The 24,558-nt window shown below is 36.4% G+C and overlaps 1 protein-coding gene and 1 long non-coding RNA gene across 2 annotated transcripts; one reads left to right on the top strand and one right to left on the bottom strand.

Moving 5' to 3' along the window:
- The first annotated feature begins 686 nt into the window (after positions 1-686).
- On the top strand, positions 687-3,467 carry LOC125870493 (uncharacterized). Its single transcript, XR_007446899.1, has 2 exons — positions 687-2,686; positions 2,786-3,467. It is a non-coding gene; the product is annotated as an uncharacterized LOC125870493 (long non-coding RNA).
- A 2,486-nt stretch (positions 3,468-5,953) lies between these two features.
- LOC125870464 (serine/threonine-protein kinase CTR1-like) lies at positions 5,954-23,754 on the bottom strand. Its single transcript, XM_049550895.1, has 17 exons — positions 22,963-23,754; positions 15,042-15,343; positions 14,810-14,954; positions 14,458-14,561; positions 12,952-13,160; positions 11,092-11,209; positions 10,798-11,003; positions 10,617-10,657; positions 10,239-10,307; positions 9,982-10,082; positions 9,821-9,905; positions 9,649-9,747; positions 8,158-8,226; positions 7,926-8,057; positions 6,778-6,872; positions 6,487-6,689; positions 5,954-6,246 (listed from the first exon to the last, which is right to left on the bottom strand). Exons 1-16 carry the CDS (start codon positions 23,578-23,580, stop codon positions 6,575-6,577), a joined length of 2,508 nt encoding a protein of 835 aa, XP_049406852.1. The 5' UTR covers positions 23,581-23,754; the 3' UTR covers positions 5,954-6,246; positions 6,487-6,574.
- Between the last annotated feature and the right edge of the window lie 804 nt (positions 23,755-24,558).

Below are 24,558 nucleotides of genomic sequence, written 5' to 3'. Positions count from 1 at the left end.
TGGTCTGCTATTTCTCTGCTAATTGTGCTGAACTGTGAATATTTGATGGCATAAATTGTAGATATATCCTGCTAACATATACTCTTTTAAGTTGTGAAATATGCAGGTTTGCAGCACTGAATGCGAGTATGGGACTTCTTTTGAGAAATTGGGACTAGAATGAGTGTATGACATTGATCGCCAAGCTTTTTCCAGGTAAGGAGATCTTGTGGTGACTTATCATATGATTGCTTGATGAATTATTACTTTACCAGAATTCTTTGAGATGAAGCTGAATAACATGCACAGAATGTGTACAATTTTGATTGTTACCTTGGGTATGATTTAATCTCAAAAGCTAGCTCATGAGGGGGGTATTCTCCAAGACTACAACCGATTTCCTCAACCAACGTGGAGATAGTATAAGAGTCAGACCTATTTCGATTCTTGGTTTATCCGATGTTAGACCTCATTTGTACTGTTCACAGTTTAAATGTCTCGGTATGGGCAATGCTGGAGGGGGGAGGGATGTTAAAAGCCCCACATTGGTAGTGAGATAGTTAACTAGTCTCCTTGTCTATGTTGCTTGGCCTCTCCAAAAATGTTGCCGCACTCGTGTCGGATCCTCCACAAAAGTACTATTTTTGGAGTATCCGACCCACACCCATAGATATCTTTGAAGAGTCCAAGCAAAGTAGCTCCTGGGCTTTCTCTCAGCTTGGTCTATGGACTCTGAGCTTCTTCTTTTCTCTCAATTCAGCTCATCGAGCCACAAACGTTGATCTAGACCCACTTTTTAGCCATTTGAGCTTACTCTCCTCATTTCCAGGCCCATTCTCCAGCCAGTTGAGACTGATTTTTGTCTCTCTATATCATGTCTACTCTTCAATGTGCTAAAAAAAGGGATTTTGAATCCACGTGTAGACTCAAGAACTCAGTTACATGTGCAGGAGGGTGTTAGAGCACTTGTCTCTCATCGAGTGTGTAAAAAATTTCTAAAGGTTTTATAATGTACAGGGCCATTGCACTCATTATCTTTAAGTTTCTGAATTGGATGCTCTGGTTATTTGATTCTTATGTTAGTGCACTAGCTTTTGTATTTTGACTTGCCAAGCTCTGCTGGTTGCTGAAGTTAATCTTTCTCAGAGTGAAATGAGAAAAAAAGAAGGTGAATTAGCATAACTCCTTCAGGCTTCCTCTTCCATCCCATTTTTCAACCATAAACCTACTGAAGAACACTTTAGGGTACTCTGCTCATACGGTCCTAGGTAGTTTTAATATAGAAATATAAGAAAGACGAGGTGGAGGAACGGAAGACTCTAGCAGTGTTGGTAGAGTCAATGAATTTGTTTCCTTAAGATGCTGCTACAGAAAGTGCTGGGGGTGGGGGTGGGGGGATTTATTCCTGATGTCCGGCATAACTTTTGAGCCGTTGAATGGAGTCAGAAACAAAACAAACAAATTTCACATCGTCTGCGCTGTTTATCAGATTCAGCAGGATCTAATGATTTTCTGATCATCTGGAAGATGATTTCGTGCTTTGTGGCATCAGCTTGATAAGTTATTCCATCTAAACAATAGTGCTTGTTCATGGGTATTTCATCATTCTAAGGATGTATGGAAGTCAAAACAAATCTGACTGCTTCAACGGAAGAAAAGGAGAACGATAAAAAACACCTTCAAGCAAGATGTCGCATTCTAGTACATTGAGAGCAAAATCTGCGACAAGAGTTATTAAAGGGTTGATGGGTTGACCATGATCTCTGCTATGGTAGCCTCAGGGGACGTTTGCATTGATAAGACTTGAGAGTTTCTTCTGTTAAAAAGATTGGTCCCGTGACTATGGGGAGGAAGTGACCAGTGGCATTTAGTCCTGAAACAAAAGTAGAGTGGGAAGTTGGCGACGCTTATGCCTGAGCGACAAGATCTTCCTCCTTGACAAGTTCTCCGTAGCCGTCAGAGAACAAGCAATGAGTGCAATGCTTGGAGATGATATTTCCTGAAATTAGTCTTGGTGGACCCCATGGTTATCAAAAAAGAAAAGAAAAGTGAGCCTCTTTTGAGATTATGATTTTTTTCTTGAAGAATAGTTGAGGACAATTGTTCAGGGTAAAGAGACACCAAGGTATCACACACTTCTTTACAAGTTTCACATACAAAGTTTCGGTGAGAATCAAGAACTAGTGGCGAAAAGGTGACATTTATCCAACTGGGTGTAATAGTATCATATTGGATCCGTAAATGACATTCTTCATGTGTAGTGAGTGGGCAAGGTATTGAACCTTCAACCGACAAAAGAAGGTTCTGACTTGTCTCCAAGTTAGGTAATTCAGATACATAGTTTCAATAGGTATGGAACCTTGAGGTTATAGACTGGAGGATTTGGAAGTCCAAGGGGGGACTAAGAGGGAGTGAGTCGAGTGGTGTTGGAGAAAGATGAAGTCATGGCTCTTATACCAAGTTGGTTCGAGTAAATGATTTTCCAAGCTAATTAATCAACCAAGCATTACATGTATCTCTTCCTATATTATCTGCTTTTCCTCGCTCAAATCATAAGTCCAAAAAACCAGAGTTAATGTTATGACTCACAACGCTCATCCCTTTCAGGGACACGTTAAAGGCAACATCTTTTGCTGATCAATTGAAAAATTGTCAATAGTCAGTATTGTTGGGCTGATGTCAAACAATCCTATCTGTGTCATGTCGAGTAGGTTGACCTTTTAGAAGTGTTTGATGCTTAAATAGCTTACCCAAACAGTGTTCACATTTTTGAACCCTTAAATTTTGTGTTGAACTTCTCTTTCAGTGCAGTCGATTCTGTTGTAATTGCTTGCTTGGATCTTGTACCCTCAACCAAACCAGTTTTCTTGTGGAGCCTCTGCCTAGGTAAAGCAATGATGTATATCAGAAACAGCAGGCAAAGTCCTGCTCAGGGCTTTGGTCAAGTGGCAAAGGTTAGGGGAGTTCGAGCCTTGCATCATGCGAACTAAGCCTGATATTTAAGTGGAGATTGCGGTTGGTTCTAAGGGTTGGGCCCAGACCGATTTATCGGTCATCAAGAAAAAGATCCTGCTCAATTATTTGATTTCCCTTTGCTTATTTGTATATTTCTAAATGTGTAGGATGTTCATCAGGAGCAATCTGATTATATTTTGTGTCATGTAATAATTGATGGGTTATCCTGGCAAACCATTTGAGAAGTATCCCCTGGCTTGTATTATGACATTGATGGGGTTCAACATGTAGAGTAACAGTAAAACTAAATTATATGTTCTTGCAAGCATTTTGTGATACTTGTGGGGAAAAAATGGTCATCGGGGAAAGGTGATTAGACACGATATGACAAACCTAGAGCTTACCATGGATATGATTCCTTATTCAGAGGATATTGGGATTGAACATTAGTAGGTAGTCCAACATTGTTTAGTTTCCTTAATAGTATTGTTATTATTGTTCTCCTAATTTCGTATTCTAGGATTTTATCATTATATGTTGTTTCCTTTTATTTTTGTTACCATATTATTTGTTGTTCATACGATTCTCCTCTTTTTTTTTTTTAGCATGTGTTTCTTTACTACTGTTTGTTTTGATACTTTGCTTTTGATATGCTTGACTTATATCGATGGTCTATCAGAAATAACTTCTCTACCTTCATAAGGTAGGAGTAAGACTGCGTACAAATCACCCTCTAAACTTCACATGTTTTTTTGTTGCGGAAAAATGCTAAAAATACGAGTGCATTCGCCATTCAGTATTCATCCCAAAGGGGTTAAGTTGATTGAGAGAAAACTGAGTTTGTTACTGTAGTCTTGGTGATAAAATTGGAGTCTGTTTTGGAGTCTGCCGAAAGTCCCCACATTGGGATAAAATTCTCCATAACAAAGATGACGACTTCGTACCTAGAGGGGACTCGAACTCGTACATACGGCTGTGCTATATTTTATGCGGCAAATTTTGTAAACTAATACATACAGAAAACCCTCCTTTTGTTTTAAATAATATATCTAGGATAACGAAGGTTGAGAAGTATTATCTTCTGGACCCTCAGTTCCTCACGATTCATTATAGGGGTATCTTTCACTATCGACTTGAATAATGGAAAGATCTGTACTAGTTAGACATTTTGTTGAAAATCGTCATCCATGAAACTTAGATACCTGTGACATGGTGAACTCGATTCACCATGTCAAAGATCAGACCCCTCGTACATAACATATGTGAGCCTTATGTGGGACAATTTGATAGTCTTTAAACATTGTGGAAAATTGTCATCCATGAAACTTAGATACCCATGACTCGATTCACCATGTCAAAAAGACCAGACCCCTCCTACATAACATATATGAGCCTTATGTGGAGAAAAGGCCCAAAATAGTCATTCATCTTTGGGTTAAGACTCAAAGTCATCCTTGAGTTTTCACGACGATTTCACGTGCAATAGTACAAATTTTTCTTTTCTTGCAATGTCATATGTTAAAATGTTCTTAGTTTAGTTACAGTAATATTTATACTGAACAGAACAAGATGTTCTTCTTCTCACCTTCTCTCACATAGAGTAATTAATATATAAAAAGACGATGGGACATTCCTTACATAAAATTATGATCAAAATTAATGTTAAAAAATAAGCAAAAGTATAGGGGAGGACCAAAAGTGCACCAATATTGCAAACAAGAGGGACTATTAGTGCTCCATAGGGGTGTACATAGCCGGGTTGGTTCGGGCTTTTCAAATATCAAACCAAACAATTTGTGTCGGATTTTTAAAGTTATAAACCAAACCAAATCAATAAAACTCGGGTTTTTCAACCTCGATTTTTTGGTTTTTCGGTTTTTCGGGTTTTTCTGGTAAAGTATTCATATAAACATATAATATACTTGTATTTCAAATATTTCTTTAGTCCTACCAAAATACAACTATCTAAGATGTTTCTTAAAAATATAACACAATAGGATATGATTAATGACACTAAAATATCCAACAAAAATAATAATAATGAAATCGCGTAAAACAAATATTGCAAATTAACAAGTCATAATGAAAATGATCATAATTTAAAGGTACTAACTCATGCTAAAATTAAGTTTAATAAGTATTAGTTACATGACTAAATATTAAAGGAAATTAAAATTAAATTATGTATTTTAATTGTCTAAACCAATGTAAAACTAAAGAACAAATATTCAATATTATTGTCATTCTTAGTGTTGAATTGATTTTCTTTCTGCATTAGTATTAATTTGATTTTGATTTAAGCTTTATTATAATTACCAACATCTGTGGACTATAATATTTATTGGCCCATTCATAATTCTAAGTTTCAAACTTGAAATAATATTTAAAAGATAAAAACTATGAAAAAGTATAAGAAATATTTAAAAATTATATCAAAGTAAATATTTTTATGTATAAAATAAAAATTTTAAATTATATATATAATGTCAGGTTGATTAGGTCTCGGGTTGATTTTTTTTAGTTAAAACCAAATCAACCCAAATATAGTCGGATTTTTTTTTTCAAAACCAAACCACTAGTCGAGTTTTTTTTTCGGGTTGATTCGATTTGCGATTTGGTTCGATTTTCGGTTCGATTTTGTACACCCCTAGTGCTCCATGTGAAAACTCAAGGATGACTTTGAGTCTTAACCCAAAGATGAGGGACTATTTTGGGCCTTCTCTCCCTTATGTGGGACTATTTGATAGTCTTTTCAAAGGAGAGAACATGACCACATTGTAAAAACACTAGATTTGAGTTAACAATCAGTAATCCACATTATTAAGCAACAAGGGATCTTGAGATAACAGAACATAAGTTTGTCTATGTTCTTTGAGTACTTGTGTTCTCCCATAACTAAAAAGTGTAGCATGCCGAATCTAACTGGGGTTTTGTGTTGGCGGAGGGAACTGGATCGGAAAAAAGTGGGATTCTAGTTGTAAGATATCTAATGGGACCAGGAGGACACAACATATGAGAAAGAAGCTACATGCATCTGAAAGCACATACTCTCAAAGACGTGATACAAACTGTGCATTCCTATAAGACAACTTCCCATTATAAATTCTTATACATACAAAATATTTTCTTGATAGAAAATTGAAGAACTGTAATTTGCTGGCATTAACAAAATCATATGGCTAAACATTATTTCCACGAGGAAACGTACAAGTCAATTGCAAATGGTCTTCTGGGAGAAATGACAGCTTGAATTTGTGAAGAAAAAAAGGGCTCTAGACGGGCATTCTGAACTAATATGTACGGAACAAAAGCCTGCAAAAACACACATTAAAGGTTGTTACAAGCTCACATACTATCAAAAGAAACAGCAAAGAACGCTAAGAGGCGAACCCTCTCCACATCTCCCAAGTTGAAGTCAGAAAGCAGATACAATCACCAACACTTGCAACTTCTAATTGCAGTGTTGCCGACTTAAGTTGGAGTAATATGTGCACATCAGGACAGATGTAAAATTTTAGCAGAATGAAGAGAGAGACTTCAGGATACACGAACCTGAAGTAAACAAAGATTTGTTCCTCCCAGAAGACAATTAACAAAGAATGCCAAATATGTGCAGAAATCATACATCTATTACACGCATTCACGCAAGCAACTGCGTGTCTGTACGGCCTGGTTGAGGAGGTGCTACAGGAGGTTTAATTAGTGGTCTCAGCATATCCATGATTGCAGCAAAGGAGGGACGTTTCCATGGTTCTCTGCAACATTACCAAAAGTTACTTCAAGAGCACATCAAAGCAAACCAAAAGCCATGTGACTGAACTATGGAAGAACATAGCAACATACTTGGCCCAGCAGGCCTCAATAATGCTTGCCACTTGAGGAGTCAAGTCACGTGGAATGTCGAGTCTTTTCCCCTTAAAGCCCACAGCTGCTACAACCTACAGGTTTAGATGCATTTAACTAATACAGAATTCACAAGAATCGATATAACAGCTGCTACAACCTACAGGTTTAGATGCGTTTAACCAATACAGAATTCACAAGAATCGATATAACACCCCCTCTTATCTCATCTCTTAACAATGAACGTACCAATAAAGATAGCAATGCATATGTTCCATTTTAAAATATAGCCAAGATGCAATGCAAGTGCCAAATAGTGTTGCAAATAATCAGCATATCCAAGTTGTCTTTCTAAAATTAAATCAATGTTTTCAATCAGAGGTATCATAAAGTTGTTACCACCTAGATACCAAGACACAAGATTGAGTGCCCTTCCTGATTTTTAACCAAAGAGAAATATCAGAAATTCAGAAATCATAAGAGAGAACTTATAGAAATATCTTCCATGCGATTGATATCGTTTTATCCACATTTCTTAATTGACTGTATCTTAGTCAGAGAAAGATCTTTGACAGCAGGTAGCTATAAAGAAGCTGATATGAGAATACTAATCAAAGCATGAAGAATTCTTATAACATCTCCATTCAATGCCCAATGAATGACTAGCTCTCTCCCTAAACCAAATGGAGAAGAGAGGTATATAAAATGAGGAATAAATGACTCTTCAGACAATTGCTGAAGCAAATTGGATTATTCTCCATCCCCTGGTATGAGTCATACCAGACACAAACAGAAACAAAAATGACTTCAGTCAACTCCTGACACAAAATTGAATGGCTCCAGACATAGCCCAGTATCCAGTCTTTAAACTAAAGTTCCTGCATTTGCTTTTCCAGTGAACAGTGTTCAGTATTCCGTGGAAGAGCCATTTTAGACACGAGGAATAAAATGACTTCTTATGTAACTAATGTCACTGGTAAAAGCCTTCCCACAACAATTCATTGGCACATTCCAATAGATAGCTTTAGGTCATTTCACCTATACACGGTTATTCCCTCTGGATTGCTAACACAAACATCAGAATGTCTACCTTAAAATCCTCCCCCCACCCCCCGGGACAATAGAGCATAGAGATAAGAAATACAAACCTGTGCTGGGTTCAAATTACTCCAAGGTTGTTGCAACGTTGCCAGCTCCCACAAAATAACACCAAAGCTGTATACATCAGATTTCTCATTTGATGGTTCATCACGAAGAACTTCAGGTGCCATCCATTCCGGCTATTCACAAGAAGAACCAGATAAAAAAAATTCATAGATGACGTGAAGTGACAAAGACGAGTGAAAGTTAAATAAATCATATGTTGAATCAAGCACTTACAGTCCCAGCAGCAGACTTTGATGAGAGAAATGTATTTGCTTTTAAACGAGAAAGACCAAAATCACAGACCTGACGAAGACATCAGACAGGTCAAGGACATTCAACATCTTTGTATAAAGAGAAGGCTTTAATAATATAAGAGTACAAAATATGCATAAATAAACACCATAACAGAACTCAATTATCTATCATAAACAACTTTCATTAAGACTTGTTCCAGAATGCAGTAGAGTCAGATTGGATGCAGAACTTACGTTGTATTGTCAGCATAAGCATTATAGACACAAACAACTAAGGCCACACTACATTACGTGTGCTGCTAACCTAAAAAGCTATGAAAAACAGACCCTCCTAAAAGATTACTGACATTAAGCAATGACATGTATCAAATGCATCCCTTTCTTAGTTTGTTGCTTGACAACAGCAAAACAGTTCTCATCAATCAGATCACAAGAAATTTCCCTACAGGCATGTTGTAAAGAAATAAGATAATCAAGATATTAGATTTCGTTCAAGTTGTGTTACAAGGAATAGCCCAGATACATGCTTCTAATGTAAGAGGAAAGATATCTAATACAAGTCATTAGTGAACTAAATAAACTGGTTTAATAAGAGATTTTGGATAAGAGGGAAATGACACAAATATGAAACATAATGAATAATGAACCAAAAAACAACACAACAACTACTACTTTTTTTTTATAAGGAAAAGGAAAATGCGTAAATACGACACAACAACTACTACTATTATCCCTCAATCCCAAAGTAGTGGGGGTCAGCTGTATGAATCCTCTATATCCATTCTGCTCCATTTGATGATATTTCATTCCAATACAGAATACATCCATTCTGCTCTATTGGGCCACGTTTCGCTCCACTACACAATAATTTGTTTGTTGACGCAAATTAAGGGTTTTTCTAGGACTAGAAGTTTCCTTTATCTCACACTAATCTCAATAGTAAAACTAAAATATACTAAAAACCTTCACCCTCATAGAGTTCTAATATCTGGAAATATGCTGCATCCAGAACATAAAAAAAATAAAATTATGATAGGTGTCCAGCACATTAACATGGCGCTAGATAAACAAATACCAGCATCCTTGCCACGTGGACATTGAATTACCACGATTCCAGATGGTCAATGTCCATTTGGATGACAAAAGAAACCTCTGACTCGCACGTGCCTACAAAACCAGAAGTATAATGTACAATCTTCAAGATATATGCTGTCTGTTGCAATTTAATCCTCCCCACAACATTACACGCCGTTAGTTCTCCATTATCTGAGAAATCTGACATAAGCTTTACCCCTCCAAACTTGCTTCTTCAATAATTATGCATAAGTATATACAAGTTTTTGACACTAAGACATCCTCTCCATTTTTCTCTCCTTTAAACCACACTCTGACAGCGCAAGTCAAGAACTGTATCAATAGAAAAAAGATGGATTGTAATTTTAACATGTGCCGTAGAGGTAATTATTCTCACCTTCACTGTGTATTTTTTGTCCACTAAAAGATTTGGAGATTTCAAATCTCTATGAACGATGGGAGGATTGCGTTTATGTAGATAATTCATCCCCTTTGCCTGCACAAGATGATATAAGGAGATGAGCCCCAGATTTAAAATAAAATGAGGCAGAGCAGGGAAGTATTCATACCACATCATATGCCATAGACAACCGACGCCTTTCATCCAAAACCTCCCTAGCACCAGGTTTATGAAGAAGTCTATATAAGCTACCTCTGAAATACATTCAACATGGGCACTGTCAGCTAAACTGAAAAATCAAAAGTTTTGTAGGGTTTGCCAAGATAAAACCTTGATAAATATTCTGTAACTATGGACAAGTTTGGTCGCTGAGTAACTGCACCCATAAAAAGCACAATATTTGGGTGTCGCAACCGCTTCATAATTGCAACCTAAACAAAACGAAAGGAAAGTCAGATTAGTGGATTTGGTCTAGGGAAAATAGATAATAAAACTGGCATTCACCCATCATCATTTTCATACACCCTTTTCTCTCTTTCATCCAGTTTGCTTATCAATAGTTGATGAGATAGGGAGATGAGAGTTACCTCCCGCAAAAATTCCTTGAATCGCTCTGCATGGAACTCTTGTTCCATGAGTATCTTTACAGCAACATCCTAAAGTAAGTGCAAACTTCCATCAGAATGCAATTATGAAGGAATAAAACCAAACGAGACAGAGTAATTCAGAAAGATATATCTCAAATAAGGAAAACAAAAAAAAGAAACAAAACAGAGAGATTAAAAGATAAACCAACAACATTTATTCAAGAAGTGGATCAGGCCAAAAACAAAATAGAAATAAATAAACGCCCAAATAATTTACAAAAATAACACTGAATAAATGCTTCTCCGAAGTGCTAAATGAGTTAATTGATATAACAAAGACGAGTATCAAGAATGCAGAACTAAAAGGAGATATCTTACAGAACCATTCCAATCAGCACGGTGAACGGTACCAAAAGACCCTGAAATACAACAAACAGTGTTAGGTACATGAGAAGAGGATGCTATGATACTCTAGCATCCCAATATCACTAGCATGTACTGAGACAATCATAGCACGAGACTAAATATGAGGATACAAAAGATAGCAGGCAGGGATTACCTGCCCCAATCCTCTCCTTCAGAACAAGATCTTCCCAGGGAATATCAAAATCTTCTATTTCAAGGGCAATGTCTCTACTTATTTTAGCGGGAACAAGTTGACTTCCTCTCTCAAGAAATCGCATATCATTCCCTATATCTCTTGGGTCTGATAATTGTGTATCTCCATGCAAAACTGGACGGACATACTTCACAGGAGCCATGTCCCTGTCCATGTTCATTGAGCTTAAGATATTTTGAGGACTATATACACTAGTAAATAGTAAGTTGACAGTCTTCGTCATGACCGTTTTACCTAATTGCAGGCACAGGTAACCGAGAAATTTCATCACGGTTACTTGGACCAGTGACAGCACTGTTTCTCTCAATGTTATTTCGGTCAGTTTGTCCTGCGTCTCCATCAACAGCAGCTCCTGTGACAAACAATATTAATTAAGAACCTTGAAACAGAACATGTTTGGGTATAAAATTCAAGAAAAAATCAAGGGAATTAGTTTGTCAAGATAATAATACTTATTTGTATGGGAAGAGGAAAGGCAACTATATAGACATGCTAAAAGTGACTAAGAAAAGTTAAATGGAATTGTATAATATCTTTCTACTTTTGGTGTAAAGAAGTAGGTTTAGAGGATATAGATCATTTTGTAGATTTATTAAGAAAGCGTAAGTATCTTCTTTTTTATTTTTTTAATCTAACATTTTTTATGGTGTCCAGCATGTCCACAATGCTGAAGAATACACATTTACCAGTTTCAAAAAAAAAAAAGCAACTAGGATCATAAAAGCTCCCAGCTTCAGTGCAGGGAGACAACTATTAATCAACTTCTCTAAGTAAATTATAAAGTATAGTTTGTGAAAGAAAATAAAATACAATAATATTAGAAAAGAATGAGAAATATATTTTGTTAGTTTAAGTTATTTTTAAAAAAAAAATCCGAATGTCTCAACATCTTAATTTCATCGATTTGAGTCAAACCTTTTGGTAAACATCACAGTAAACCAGAGAATTAGTGAAGAGAAGAAATTATGAAACTACAGGTGCCAAGAAGACCTCTGGGTGTCAAAGGTTCAGAAATGTGGATCTTGTCTAATCTGGAGGTCTCTTTTACCATACAAGAGGTTGAATTGGCTTTCTAAAAGCAAAGATAGTTCTTTTTCTCCCTTCATAAGTTTCTAAAACAGCTCCGCCTTTGCCAATCTCAAGCCCAATAAATGAGGAGGGTTCTAGTAAGTTAGCAGACACCATAAAACTAGTCATTTCACGATGTATCCTCAAAATATGGAATACCTTCGATGTAGATTTCTTTGCCAGTAAAAAATGTAGAGAACTTCTAGTGTTAGAAAACCCAAATAATTGAATTAAGACTAGTCTTTAAGGGAGCAACATGGACAGTGAGTTTCATATAGCTGACCCCAACTACCTTGGGATTTGAGGCATATATTTATAAGTTTCTACAACCATAGATTCTTGGTTTCCACTTTGCTGAAAAATAAAACTTAAGTCGTCATAAATCAAAACCTATAAAATGAAGGAGGGAAAAGAAACAATTGTATTGTTATCTCCATTATAATTTTACTTTTTTTTTAGTAGGTACAAATAGTTTTATGGTTAGTGAGGTTCCAGCTTCATTACCGTCAGATAGTAGTGACATCATGTAGAAGGGACAGTAGTGAGAGAACTCTGAGAAAGCAAATATGCATGTAGGTATGTTTAAGTACAACTAGTAACGGGAATTGGGAAGCCCGGGAGTGAATAAAGTCATGAAACCAGTTGTAAAGAATGCCCTTCAAAAATAGGACAAATAAGTACAGCCAAAAATTTTAAGGAAATTCTTATAATATTAATACTAATAAGATTTGAGTTTTTCTAGTATACGTTTAGAGAAACCAAGGATAACCCTTCAGATCCAAAGATAAAAGGGTTAAACTTTTTTTATGAAAAAAATAAAGGAGGAACATTTAACATGAGGAAATAGGATATTTCTTCTTGCCTAGGAACCGAGAAACATCTGTCTGAAGCAATTGTAAAATTATGCATGAACTGAACATCTCTCATCACAGTATCGCAGACGCCAAGCTTAACATCCGGAAAACAACCAAAACAAGCAGCAAAGATGTATTTGCTCATGAAAGCAGGTAGGATTTAGAGGATAACCTGCTGAAGAATCCTCAAACACAAGATTAAGCGATTGACAATCCGAGAAATACTGTTTGGCAAGTGACCTGAAATCAGTTGTTGGTTCAACTTCTCTGAATCTCGGAAATCGCAATGGTGAAGAGATTGAGATAGAAGATGGGCCGTTGAGCGAGGAATCTGGTTCGCATAAGCATCCAGGGCTCCCAATCAAATCAACCAGGTACTCCCTGTGTGGTGAAGAGCGAAATGTCAAGACTGTGTTCTCTTTAACAATCAAAAGAAATAGCATATATCTAACTGTGTACAGAAAAACTAACACTTGCATTTCTTTACAAGAACCACCATTTTTTTCAGGCTAAATCCTAGTTGAAAGTAGCATAGAAAAATAGCATCCTGCTGTTCGCTACACAATATCTAATTTTAATTGCTTATACTTTTTCCCATTTAATTTCTTCTCCTCCACATTTTAGTGCTGAGCAGAAGAAAAGAGGACATAGCTTTGCAATTCAATCACGAACTTTAGAATCTATTATATTACAAGTGTATAAGGTATTCCTTTAATAGTGGGATCTGTTCTTTCAAATATTAAGACCCCCATCACCACTCCAATATACTCCTCCTTCATCCAAAAAGAATGGCAGCATTGCTATTTGGAGGAATCAAACAACCTTTTCTTTGACTACGATGTTTTATGTAATCTTTTTTAAAACAATTTTAGCTATTTAAAAAAAATTTATATATAGTACTCTTATGCAGTCTCTAGATGTGTAATTTTTCTCTAGAAACCATTCAAAGAACCATGTCTGAATTCATATTGAATGCAGCGTGCCACTTACTCGAAGCGCCACCGTTCTTTTTGGCACTGAGGTTGCGGTAGTTTATGTTGTAAAAACCAAAAATAAATATGGCTTTTCCAACAACAAAAAGAACTAGGAGGAGCAGCTATCAGGACGAAGGAGAAACTTCAGTTAGTACCAACATAGGTCATGAACTAGATACAGTGACTGATCTTTACAGACCTCTTCAGCGTTGAATGCAGAAAGACAATACAAAAATATTCAAAACATCATCATTGTCATCTTCCAGACCTGAATATACTAAGTTCCGTTTCTACACATATACTAGCTCTATGCATTTCAAAGAAAGCTTAAACCAGAAAGATTAAAAATTCAGAAGTTGGCCATATTATACACTGAATACGAGGTAAGATTTAGGCAACACGATCAAAGTCCATATAAATTGCACATGTTATCTGCACAGGAATATATGAGTAGGGAAAGAAAAATTGATTATCACAAACAAAATACATAAAAATGGTTTTTGAAACAAAAGGGAAGTCGGAACATCAATTTCCATCTATCATTGCTTTAAATATTTAAACAAACATGGCTAACAAAATAATACATATTTAGTAAAGGTGTCTGTCAGTGAAAGTAGACTTGTCATTACCCTTTTCCTCAAATATGCAAGTTTGGAGATGAAATGAAAATATACTCCGAGATCATTTATAATTTAGATTCGCACCTGTCAAGTCCAAATCGAACTAAACACGAGGAAGCATCAGCTCTGTTACAATATTTACATCCTTTGGCAATTCGACATGGTAAATCAATGACGTCAGCTAGCACCTGCAACAATCATGTGAAATTCATGATATCACATCAACCTTCCATAGTACCACCAAAACTAAGAAACTCCTGATTGAACGCACATTTACTCTGACAGAGAAGACAACAATTTGCAAAAAACATGTTTTTTCTTTAGTTTTTTTTAAAAGAACACCATTCATCAGATGCTGATCCGTAAATCCCTGTGCAAGTAAATCTTGAGACTAAAACAGCAAACTAAAAACCAGTATATCACATCTAAAACATACTTTAAATAGCAAAGCTCGATGCCTACAAAGGCCAACAGACAGGCTACCAATGGGAAGCACAGTGGATCCTAGACAATCCTTCAGGTCATAACTACACTCCTTCCACAAAGGAACCAACTCATCTTCTCCGGCAGAAGTTGCGCCCCTAAAAAATAAAACTTAATTACAAAAAGGAGAAAACACAAACAAAGTAATTTACGGAGTCCCCTAGTAAGAAGTTTCTGGCACTTACCCCATATGACTGCAGACCAGCTTAGCAAGCTGATCAACTACTTCTTTTGTTGTGATGCAACTAGGAGAGAGACTATGGATCCGATTCTGCAGTTCTTTCAAGCTTGGATCCGTACGCCGATCAATCAAAATCACTTCAACTGATGGTACTACAGAGGGATCAACAGCTCTCAATGATTCAATAGATGGAACGCGGGCATTTTCTTGTAGATCTGAGCAGACAATCCAGACATATGGATCCATCCCATGGATCAAGTAAAATCCATCAGGCACTTTGTCAAAGTACGACAAGCATCCATTTACCTGGTACAGAACAACGATTCAAAGCAGAAAATGGCTTTCAGCAAAAAACCTAGGAGGCCTGGAAAGCATGATTGAATCAATCAAAGAAAGAGAGATCATAAGAACATAAACACATAACATAAAAAATAGAATCAATAAGCAGCCAGAAAATAATAACATAACGAATAACCAAAAAATAGAAAACAATAAATGCTCTTGCTCGACTGGTGAGAATGACAAGATTCAAAATCATCAATGAAACTATTTATCTAGTTGTTCTTATTTGCACAGAAACACCTGACAACACAGAAGAAGTGATCAACATACTTTTACCATTTTTAGGGACTGATGCAGGAAGAGAAAGAGTTTATTATGCTCACATCCTATGTACAAGAAACCTAAAACTCTCTTCTCCAACAACCAGATTACTATATTCTGTTGAAAACTCCTCTTTCTGGAGAGTTCCCTGTCTTTAATATGATAGAATCTTCGCTAAGTCTGAAAGCATAATTCCAAGGACTCATTGAAGAAAGTAATTAACAATTTGAAGGAGAAAGTATTTCTAATCCAATGACCATCAGAAACTACACAAATGTCACTCAACACAGCAAAGACGGCAGGACTATTTAACAGTGTCTATGAATCACAGCTCAGAAGGAGGAACCTATTTTTCTCTTAACCTTCATAATTTTGGACTTCAATGGCCTAATGTTCTAACAATTTGTTCTCAGTGAAGTCCTTCTTGAGAAGCTTCTGGTTAGGGCAGAGGTTAGTTTTCCACATGCCTTGGTCTGAATTTCTAAGGTGCCGAGAAAGAAGTTCTTCTTTGCGTGGTTAGCTACTAAAGGAGTGATTTTGATGGCAGAGAATATTAGGAAATGAAAGGCTGTATACATGAGCTGGTGTTTCCTTTGTAAGGAGGCGGATGAGGATGTGGACCATATTTTGTTACATTGCAAATTAGCTACGAGGTTATGGAAGGATATCTTTACATGTTTGGTGTTTCTTGGGTAGTGCCAAGATCTGTGAAGGAGTTGATGTTCAGCTGGAAGAGTGGAGCTAGGAAAAGAAGACACAATGTTAGGAATGTTACTCCTCTTGCTTTGATGTGGGTCATTTGGAAGGAAATAAATAGGAGAGCTTTTGAAGGAGTGGAGATGAGCTTTGCTCATTTGAGGAGTAGTCTCTGATCCCGTTCATCAAAAGGAGTAGTCTCTGATCCACTTGTTTTCTTTTGGTGCATCCATGCAGTTCCGGTTTGTATAAAGGACTGGGTGTCTTTGGAGAGAACCAAATTTTGTAGGTTTCTCCTATGTTGGTATACCACTTGTATACGGCCAAGTTGGCCTTGTTACTATTAACAAAATCTTTTACCTTATCAAAAAATAAAATCCATGTTGATTTTGGCAAATTCTCAAGAAAAACAAAGGCCAAGGTCAAACATAATTCCCCAATTCTTGAGATAATTTATCTCCACTACTCAGAAACTCAAGCAAGATACAATGTAAACAAATATATTGGGCGTTGTCATACAATGTAAACAAATATATTGGGCGTTGTCATACACCCTACTATTATAGTGATTATTTTATCAGCTTGAGTAATAGATGTATATCATTGGCAAAAAATTACATTAATTCACATGTGAAAAGAAAACTTCTAATGATGAATTGACGAGCTAATTCCTTCATCTTCCTTATATGCCTAGTGCTCATGTTTCTAAGAACAACGGCACATGACACAACAAATAACGTAAATAATTCTATCAAAATGTTGGCAAAAGTTCATGTATACAAGCAGTATATCAAAAAGTAAAGAACGGTCACCAATAAGGTTACATGAAACAAGAACGCACTTAACCCTTCGGGGTGGCCCAGTGGTTTGAGCTTGGGACTTCCATGTTGGAGGTCTCAAGTTCAAAACCCCTTGCCAGCGAAAGCAAGGGGTTTACCTTCTGGGTCGAGCTCGTCGCACCAGGCTTGCCTAGTGCGGGTTACCTCTCCTATGTGGTTTGCGAGCTATTGCATAGGAGCAGGGGCTTTACCCTATGCACACCCAAAGGGTAGCGGCTGCGGGTTTTCCTTGNTGCATAGGAGCAGGGGCTTTACCCTGTGCGCACCCAAAGGGTAGCGGCTACGGGTTTTCCTTGTCATCAAAAAAAAAAAAAAAACAAGAACGCACCTTTCCTCATCATTTTCTTCACCTTCATTTACATGCATCAATTCATATCTCCAATACAAAATACAAGAAAGATCAAACACTTCTAGAAATAGAAAATTGTATCAAAATGAGCCGAATGAGACAATCGGGTAAATTTTTTCACCAGTTGAACTCATCGAGAGCTCCTTTGTGAGGCTTCTAATTCAATGCCTAGGTCCTTCGTCTCTACTCTTACTTCCGTAAAAAGAGTCTAGTATTGGAAAATAGATCTTTATTAGGAATATCCACAAAAACCGGCTTATGAGATACTATTAATGAACTCTTTTTATCAAGCACGATTTTCATTGATAATAACATAGATACTATTAATGAATTTAGCAAACAAGGCATACATATTGTATCAACTACCAATTGCTCGTCGATTTTTTATTCCACTCAAAATGACACATTCTTCTCTAACCCAAGTGAGGCCTAGCAGTCAATAAAGTTGAAATCCATTTTGTCACCCAGTAACGATAACTGTCTTGGGCACATTCAGGAAATATTTCCAAAGGGGTTTTGGCACATTACCGCAAAGATGTCCAAAAAGTTTCTCCACCGAATTTAGTACAATAAGGGTGAAAAACATGGGAGATCAGGATTCAAATCCTAGTAGGAGACACAAAGGACGATAAGTAGTTTCTCTCATCTGCCTAAGTCTTTAAGCCTTAAACAAAATTTACTCAATATTTGTGCTAAATGGAAATAACATGTACTCGATGGAATAGTTGAAGTAAAAGAAAGTTAGCCCGCGCACCAACATTATCAAAAAGTGAACATGTTTGTCTCCGTTTTTTCTTTTGCTTAACCATCTAGTATTCAAAACCCATTGATTAATACCAATCACCTCACATATGGCCCACTTAAAGGGGTAATGCTCCTTGCCAACAGCTTCTCTATTCCGGAACTCGATGTCAAGATCTCTGATTAAGGGTAGAGACATGTTCTTCTCAGTCATTACAAGCGTCTCTCGTGCCTTTTTGCTTTGATAGAGTAGAAAGGCCCTCCCTAACTTATCATGTAAGACGTGAAGTCATCAATGTCCCAACTTCCACCTCTTTATTACATTTGCTTGTTGCAATGACACATGTGAATCCGCTACCAACTACTTCTACTATATACCAACATTTTTGTCTAGATTCATGGTCAAATATCAAGCCTATGGTTAGTAGATATTTGACATTCGTATGATGAAAACAATATTTATATTTTCAATAGTTAATGATTCTTTCTTTGTATGGGACTTTGTCTAGACTTCTGTTAATGTAGAATAGAAGAAAGAGAATGAATGTTCTAATCTTTATGATAGGGCCACTAATCTGAGCATTCAATTTAGTACATAACTTATAATGTCTTAAAAGGGAGGTTAAACTACTTATAATAATTCCACTTTCATCCATCTTAAATTTCAAAGGGTAAAAAGGAGCTACAAACTCAACATGCTCTTACTTGATATGTGAAAATTTCACATTTTTACTCACTTCAATATTTTGTCAAACTACACATTCTTCTTTCCTTAAAGGTAAGTTAACAAATTGTTATATTCCACTTCTTGTCTTCTTCTGTCCTAATTTAACCACACAGTAAAAGACGGCTATTAACTCAACATGCTCGCAATTGATATGTAATAATCCACAAGTTCTACTCTCAATTTAGTTCATGCCAAATAAAAACTAGGCATTCAAATAGTAAGCTAGTGATTGGAACACAAAAGCCTAACGTGGAAGTAAAGCTTGGTATGCAAGTCATCCCCAAGAAAGAAAGTTTCATGTATCTTAGGTCTTTATTCCAAGAAAATGGGGAGATCGATGATGATGTCACACATTGTATAGGTGCAGGATGGAGTAAATGGAGGCTCGCCTCTAGAGTCATGTGCAACAAGAAGGTATCACTCAAATTTAAAGGTAAGTTATACCGGTGGCGGTTAGGCCAACTATGTTGTAGTGGGCGGAGCGTTAACTAGTTAAGAAATCCCATGTTTAGAAGATAGGGTTGCGGAAATGAGGATGTTAAGGTGGATATGTGGACATAATGGGAGGGATAAAATTAGGAATGAAGACATCCAGGACAAGGTAGGAGTAGCCTCCGTGGTGGACAAGATGAGAAGTGAGACAGAGACGATTCGAGAATGTGGAGAGGCCTAGTGAGGACGTGCGAAAAGTTGGTAATAATGGGTTCGAGGAAGTGTAAAGGTAGGCCGAAAAAGTATTGGGAGAGGTAATTAGACAAGTTATGGCGCATCTTCAGCTCAGCGAGAACATGACCTTAAATAGGAGGATTTGGAGGTCACAAATTAGGATAGAAGGCTAGTAGATAGTTGATTGTTGTCTCGCTTTCCTAAGAGTTACGCTCGGTGGTTATTTGGCACCCCGTGTCTGTTTCTCCTTTAATACTAGTAGTATTAACTTTTTGGCGTAGTTCCTTATTCTACGATTTATGTTACTACCAATTGTGTCTTGTCGTTTGATTATTGCACTATTTTGTTGTTATTATTTCTTTTCCTATATGCCATTTGATGTTTCCTCTAGTACTTGTTATATCTTTTCTCTTCTATATGTTCTTTGATATGCGTTACCGAGTCGGGAGTCTTTCCGGAAACAACCTCTCTATCTCTGTGAGATATGGGTAAAGTTTGTATATACTCTAACCCCAGACCCCACCTTGTGGGACTACACTGGGTATGTTATTGTTGTTGGACATGGGTTCCATTTTTACTATGCTCTTCCAATTTTTTCTACTAAACAAAGTACATTGTTTTAAATTGTGATTTGTGACCTTCGGCTTCAAAATCCTTTGCATATTTATCAAGGGCGTCAAATAGTGAATCGTCTTCTTGCCATTTTCTTCTATAATCTATTTTTTCATTGTATTACTTCATTTCATCCTTACATTCCTGCCGACATTGTAAGGTTTAGGAACAAGAGAAACGATCGAAATGGTAATCAACACCCGAAATATGTATGTCATTAGACTTGAACTAATCCAAGTCTAACCTAGGCAATCAACACCCAAAAAAATGAATATTTATGTGTTAGATGCAATACAACAACAAACAATCGCATACACTATAATATTTGTAGATATCTTCAACTCATCTGATCCGAAATAAAAGCCCTTCCTTTTTCACTTATCCAAACCTTTGTCCACTTCTCCAAAGGAGAAACTTTTATCTAACACTCTTTAATTCTTCTCCATTTCCACAAATATGTTTTCTTTTTAGTTAGTAAGCAAAAGATTTCATTAACACATAATGAAAAACATGATTATTGATCAATAACCAAAAGATTTCCATTAACACCTTGTGAAAACTGTGTAATGAAAAATCCTTTTATCTTCTTTGACGGGTCTAGTGTGATCTACTTCATACTAAAATTAAAATTCAAACTCAAAACAAATCAATTAATTCTACTTCTAGACCTCCTTTTACTGAAACACAATTACAAGGAATATTTTTAATCCTCTTTTTAACTAATTTTATGGAGTGGTCATAAATTTTCCCATATTGCAATATTGTTTTTGAATATAGGGTGTGTTAGTTGGAAAATGGATCTTAGATTCTTTTTCATCAATATGTACATGATGTACGTAAAACGAGTCTGGGTCTCATGATAGACTGATAAAGGGAATATTCTCGGTAGTTTGTGTCATACACATTGATTCATTACAATGTTTCAAAAACAGTAAAGCTAGGTTGCTCGGACTCTCCAAAATGTTGCCGCACCCATGTTGGATCCTTCGAAAATACACTATTTTTGGAGGATGTGACACACCCATCGACATTTTGAAGAGTGTGAACAACATAGAGTAAAGGGCCTTAACATTTATTAACTTCTACGTGCTTTACTAGCTGAACTATTTATAAATGAAAGTTCATCGGCATCACAATTTCCAGTAAGGATATGAGTCTGTAGTAAAGAATTCATGTTAGAACAGGTAAACATATCTCCCTTATAAAATTGTGCTTAAGTTGTAGGCACATCAAGTGCACAGAGTCAAGGGATTTGATGCATGCATTAGCAAGGGTAAAGACACAATTACCCCTCAAAATCTTTTCCACATCCTTTCCATTGTCCAAAGGGAGGCGGGTCACCGACAGATTTCTCGGTTATAAAAAAAAGGTATTTTTGTAAATAAATACTCCTTCCGTCTCATTTTATGTGAGGTAGTTTGACTCGGCACGGAGTTTAAGAAAGAAAAGAAGACTTTTAAAACTTGTGGTTCAAAATGAATGATAGAAATTTGTGTGGTTGTAAATCATTTCAGTAAGGGTAAAATAGACATGTTATAGTTAAATAGTTACTTAATATAGAAATGTGTCATTCTTTTTGGGATTGACTAAAAAGGAAAGTAAGTCTCATAAATTGGGACAGAGGGAGTAATATTTTTTTTGAAATATGCAAAGCATGTCGTTTTTAATACACCAAACTAAACACTGCATAAGCTCCGCATAACTAATGCAAGCATAACCAATATCAGTATTACTAATACACCTTATTTAGAATTATTCTTATACACTCTACCAAACGATCCCTAAATATACACTGCAGGTTTGAAAAGAACCCATTCCACATTGATGTTGCATTATATAACGAGAAAGAGAACTGGCATACAGACTTTACACAAAGAAAACTTCCAATTTCTTTGTGGAGAACAAAAGATGGGCATCAGTTGTATATCGGCTACAACACTTCCAGAGTAGCTTGAGATGTTCGCAAACCTCTGAGAGACTAAAAGCATTAAATTTGTTCTTGAACTCCACATTACTTGACGCATTAGTCTAGACATATTCTAGTATTCTAGAAATATCCGGATGCAGTACTAATATAGAAGCTACTCATCTTTCTTGGAGTTCTGAAAGGATCTAGTAGTTTAATTATATCACAACTATTTAAGTGCACTTACATTTGAAGAAGCACATCCATTTGTCGATTCTGTGTTTGGCATGACGGAAAACACTTTCCAGGAAAATATCACCGTACATGGTAAATATGTTTTTTACCCAATAAATAGTGTCTCAGCAAACAAAGAGATGACTTCCCTTGCTTCTGGACAGAAGTCACTTTCCCACTTCTCCACACTAATACATTATTGTCAACCTTTATTAATACTCAGAAGTATCACCAAAACACTACCATAACACCTTATAGTCCACTTTTTACAACTCGTCTATGTCACCTACATATACCCAACCAAACAGTCCTAGTTGATCCATGGAAAACATTTTCCTCTACATCAAACTGTGACCTAATTCAAAGATTTGTAATCTAAACCAATTCTTGTTTTTTTGAGTACAATGTTAATTGTTCAACGCATACCTTAAGCATAATAGGAACACATTTCCCTCTATTGCAGCTAAATTCATAATTGGATTAAGGCAATTGACATAGAAAAAAAATATAGACGATGAGGAAAATCAACACAAAACAATAACCCAACCATACCCAGAATCGATGGGAAAGGGTCTCCGCCGAAGCAGCTGAAGCTGAAGCACGGGATGCGGATTCATCAGGCACAGGATCCAAAAAATTTGGATCATCAGCACAGGTAGCTTCCGAAGAAAGCCGTAAAGCCAAAGCTAACTGCAGCTGATAACTCTCCTCAGTCTGCTGTGCCCAGCTCTTAGAAGACGAGCCGCCGAACAAATTAGCTTCCAACGGTTTCATCCTCACTTCAGCACCGCCACCGCCATCATTGAGATATCCAAACGACGCCTCCGCATTAGACAACGACGGCATGTAATACTCCCCGGAGATCGAACTCTCACCAAAGCTACTCCCACTTGATTGCCTCTGCAAGCCAATCGAACCTGGAAATGCCGCCGCACCGATCCGATTCGGCGCTTGCATCATATTACTACGGTGATCATTCAAATCCCAATCAAATCCTCTATTATCACCTGTTTTTCCTTTACCCTTCTCACCAGAATGAGACTCATAATACGGTGCTACTCCTCCACCGCCACCGCCAGTGACGGAGTATTTCGGTGGCGGAGGAAGGTAATTATCATCGGCAACTTGACTCAACAAAGTATAATTCGATCGTCGAGTAGACATTTCCATCTGAATAATTTATCAATTCAACAAAACCCTAGCTAGAAATTGTTCATTACACTATAAGTTCATCTCCCTCTCTCTCAAAGACTTTCTCTCACTAAAAGTTTTCTCTCTTCTCTTCTTCTTCTTCGTACTTGTCGAATGAGAAGTGAGAGAGAAAAAAGATGGGGGAAGTCTTGTTTTAGTCGTAATATTCCAGGAATTTTCGACTTTAAGTTACAAGTTTAACTTAATTATATTAACCTCCCCTCTACTTTATCATATTTCAAATTATTCCCTATGTAATGTCAAGAATTACTCTTAGAACCCATTTAGCCTTACTCACTTTCTTCTGTTTTCGATCGACCCAAAAATGCTTATAAGCGGAAAAATCATGAGTTGGAGATGATGAACTTGTGACTTTTGATTAATTTGAGCTTATAAGCAAGTAAGCACTTGACTTATAAGCATATCGGGTATTTATCAAATGCGTAAACATGTCAAAAAATATATACGGTTTATGTTAGTTTGATCAGTTTATAAACTTAGCAAACACCTTTTTAATTAAATATTGATATGTAAATTGAAACAACATATTGGGCCTAAGTGTAATTTAAGAAACAAGTGGATGTGTTTTGAATTATGTAAAAGTTGAAGGATTAGTCTTTGTTGTGAGAAGTTTCAAATGGGATTGTTTGTAGGTGAAACGGTGGATCTTGATTTGTTGTGATGAATTCAAATGAGTTTGTTCATAATTTTGGACTTTTTATTTGTTTTTTTGCTTTCTTACTTAATTTGGAAAAAAGGATGGCTTTTTGTGTTGAGTTCATAGGAACGGTTACAAGAGGTGAGAAGGATTTTTGGGCTTTTTGACACGCTCTTGATGGGTAAAAGACATGTGTTGATAAAGTTAAATAAATTTTTAATACTTCAAAAAATCAAGAATAGAGATAGAAGTTTGTAAACGATTCATTGAATTGTGTGTGTTTATATATATTATATAAG

The sequence above is a fragment of the Solanum stenotomum genome, chromosome 7 (assembly GCF_019186545.1).
Source record: "Solanum stenotomum isolate F172 chromosome 7, ASM1918654v1, whole genome shotgun sequence".
NCBI classification, from domain to species: Eukaryota; Viridiplantae; Streptophyta; class Magnoliopsida; order Solanales; family Solanaceae; genus Solanum; species Solanum stenotomum.
The sequence above is the reverse complement of the archived record's forward strand: the minus strand, read 5'-3'. Positions and strand labels throughout refer to the sequence as shown.

Bases quoted from the DNA above. Each gene is read 5' to 3' on its own strand.
- LOC125870464 (XM_049550895.1), bottom strand. From the start codon at position 23,580: ATGGAAATGTCTACTCGACGATCGAATTATACTTTGTTGAGTCAAGTT. The intron at 10,083-10,238 runs GTAACTCTCATC...CGTTTTGTTTAG, and splicing joins TCAAGGAATTTTTGCGGGAG to GTTGCAATTATGAAGCGGTT. The intron at 9,748-9,820 runs GTATGAATACTT...CATCTTGTGCAG, and splicing joins TGTCTATGGCATATGATGTG to GCAAAGGGGATGAATTATCT.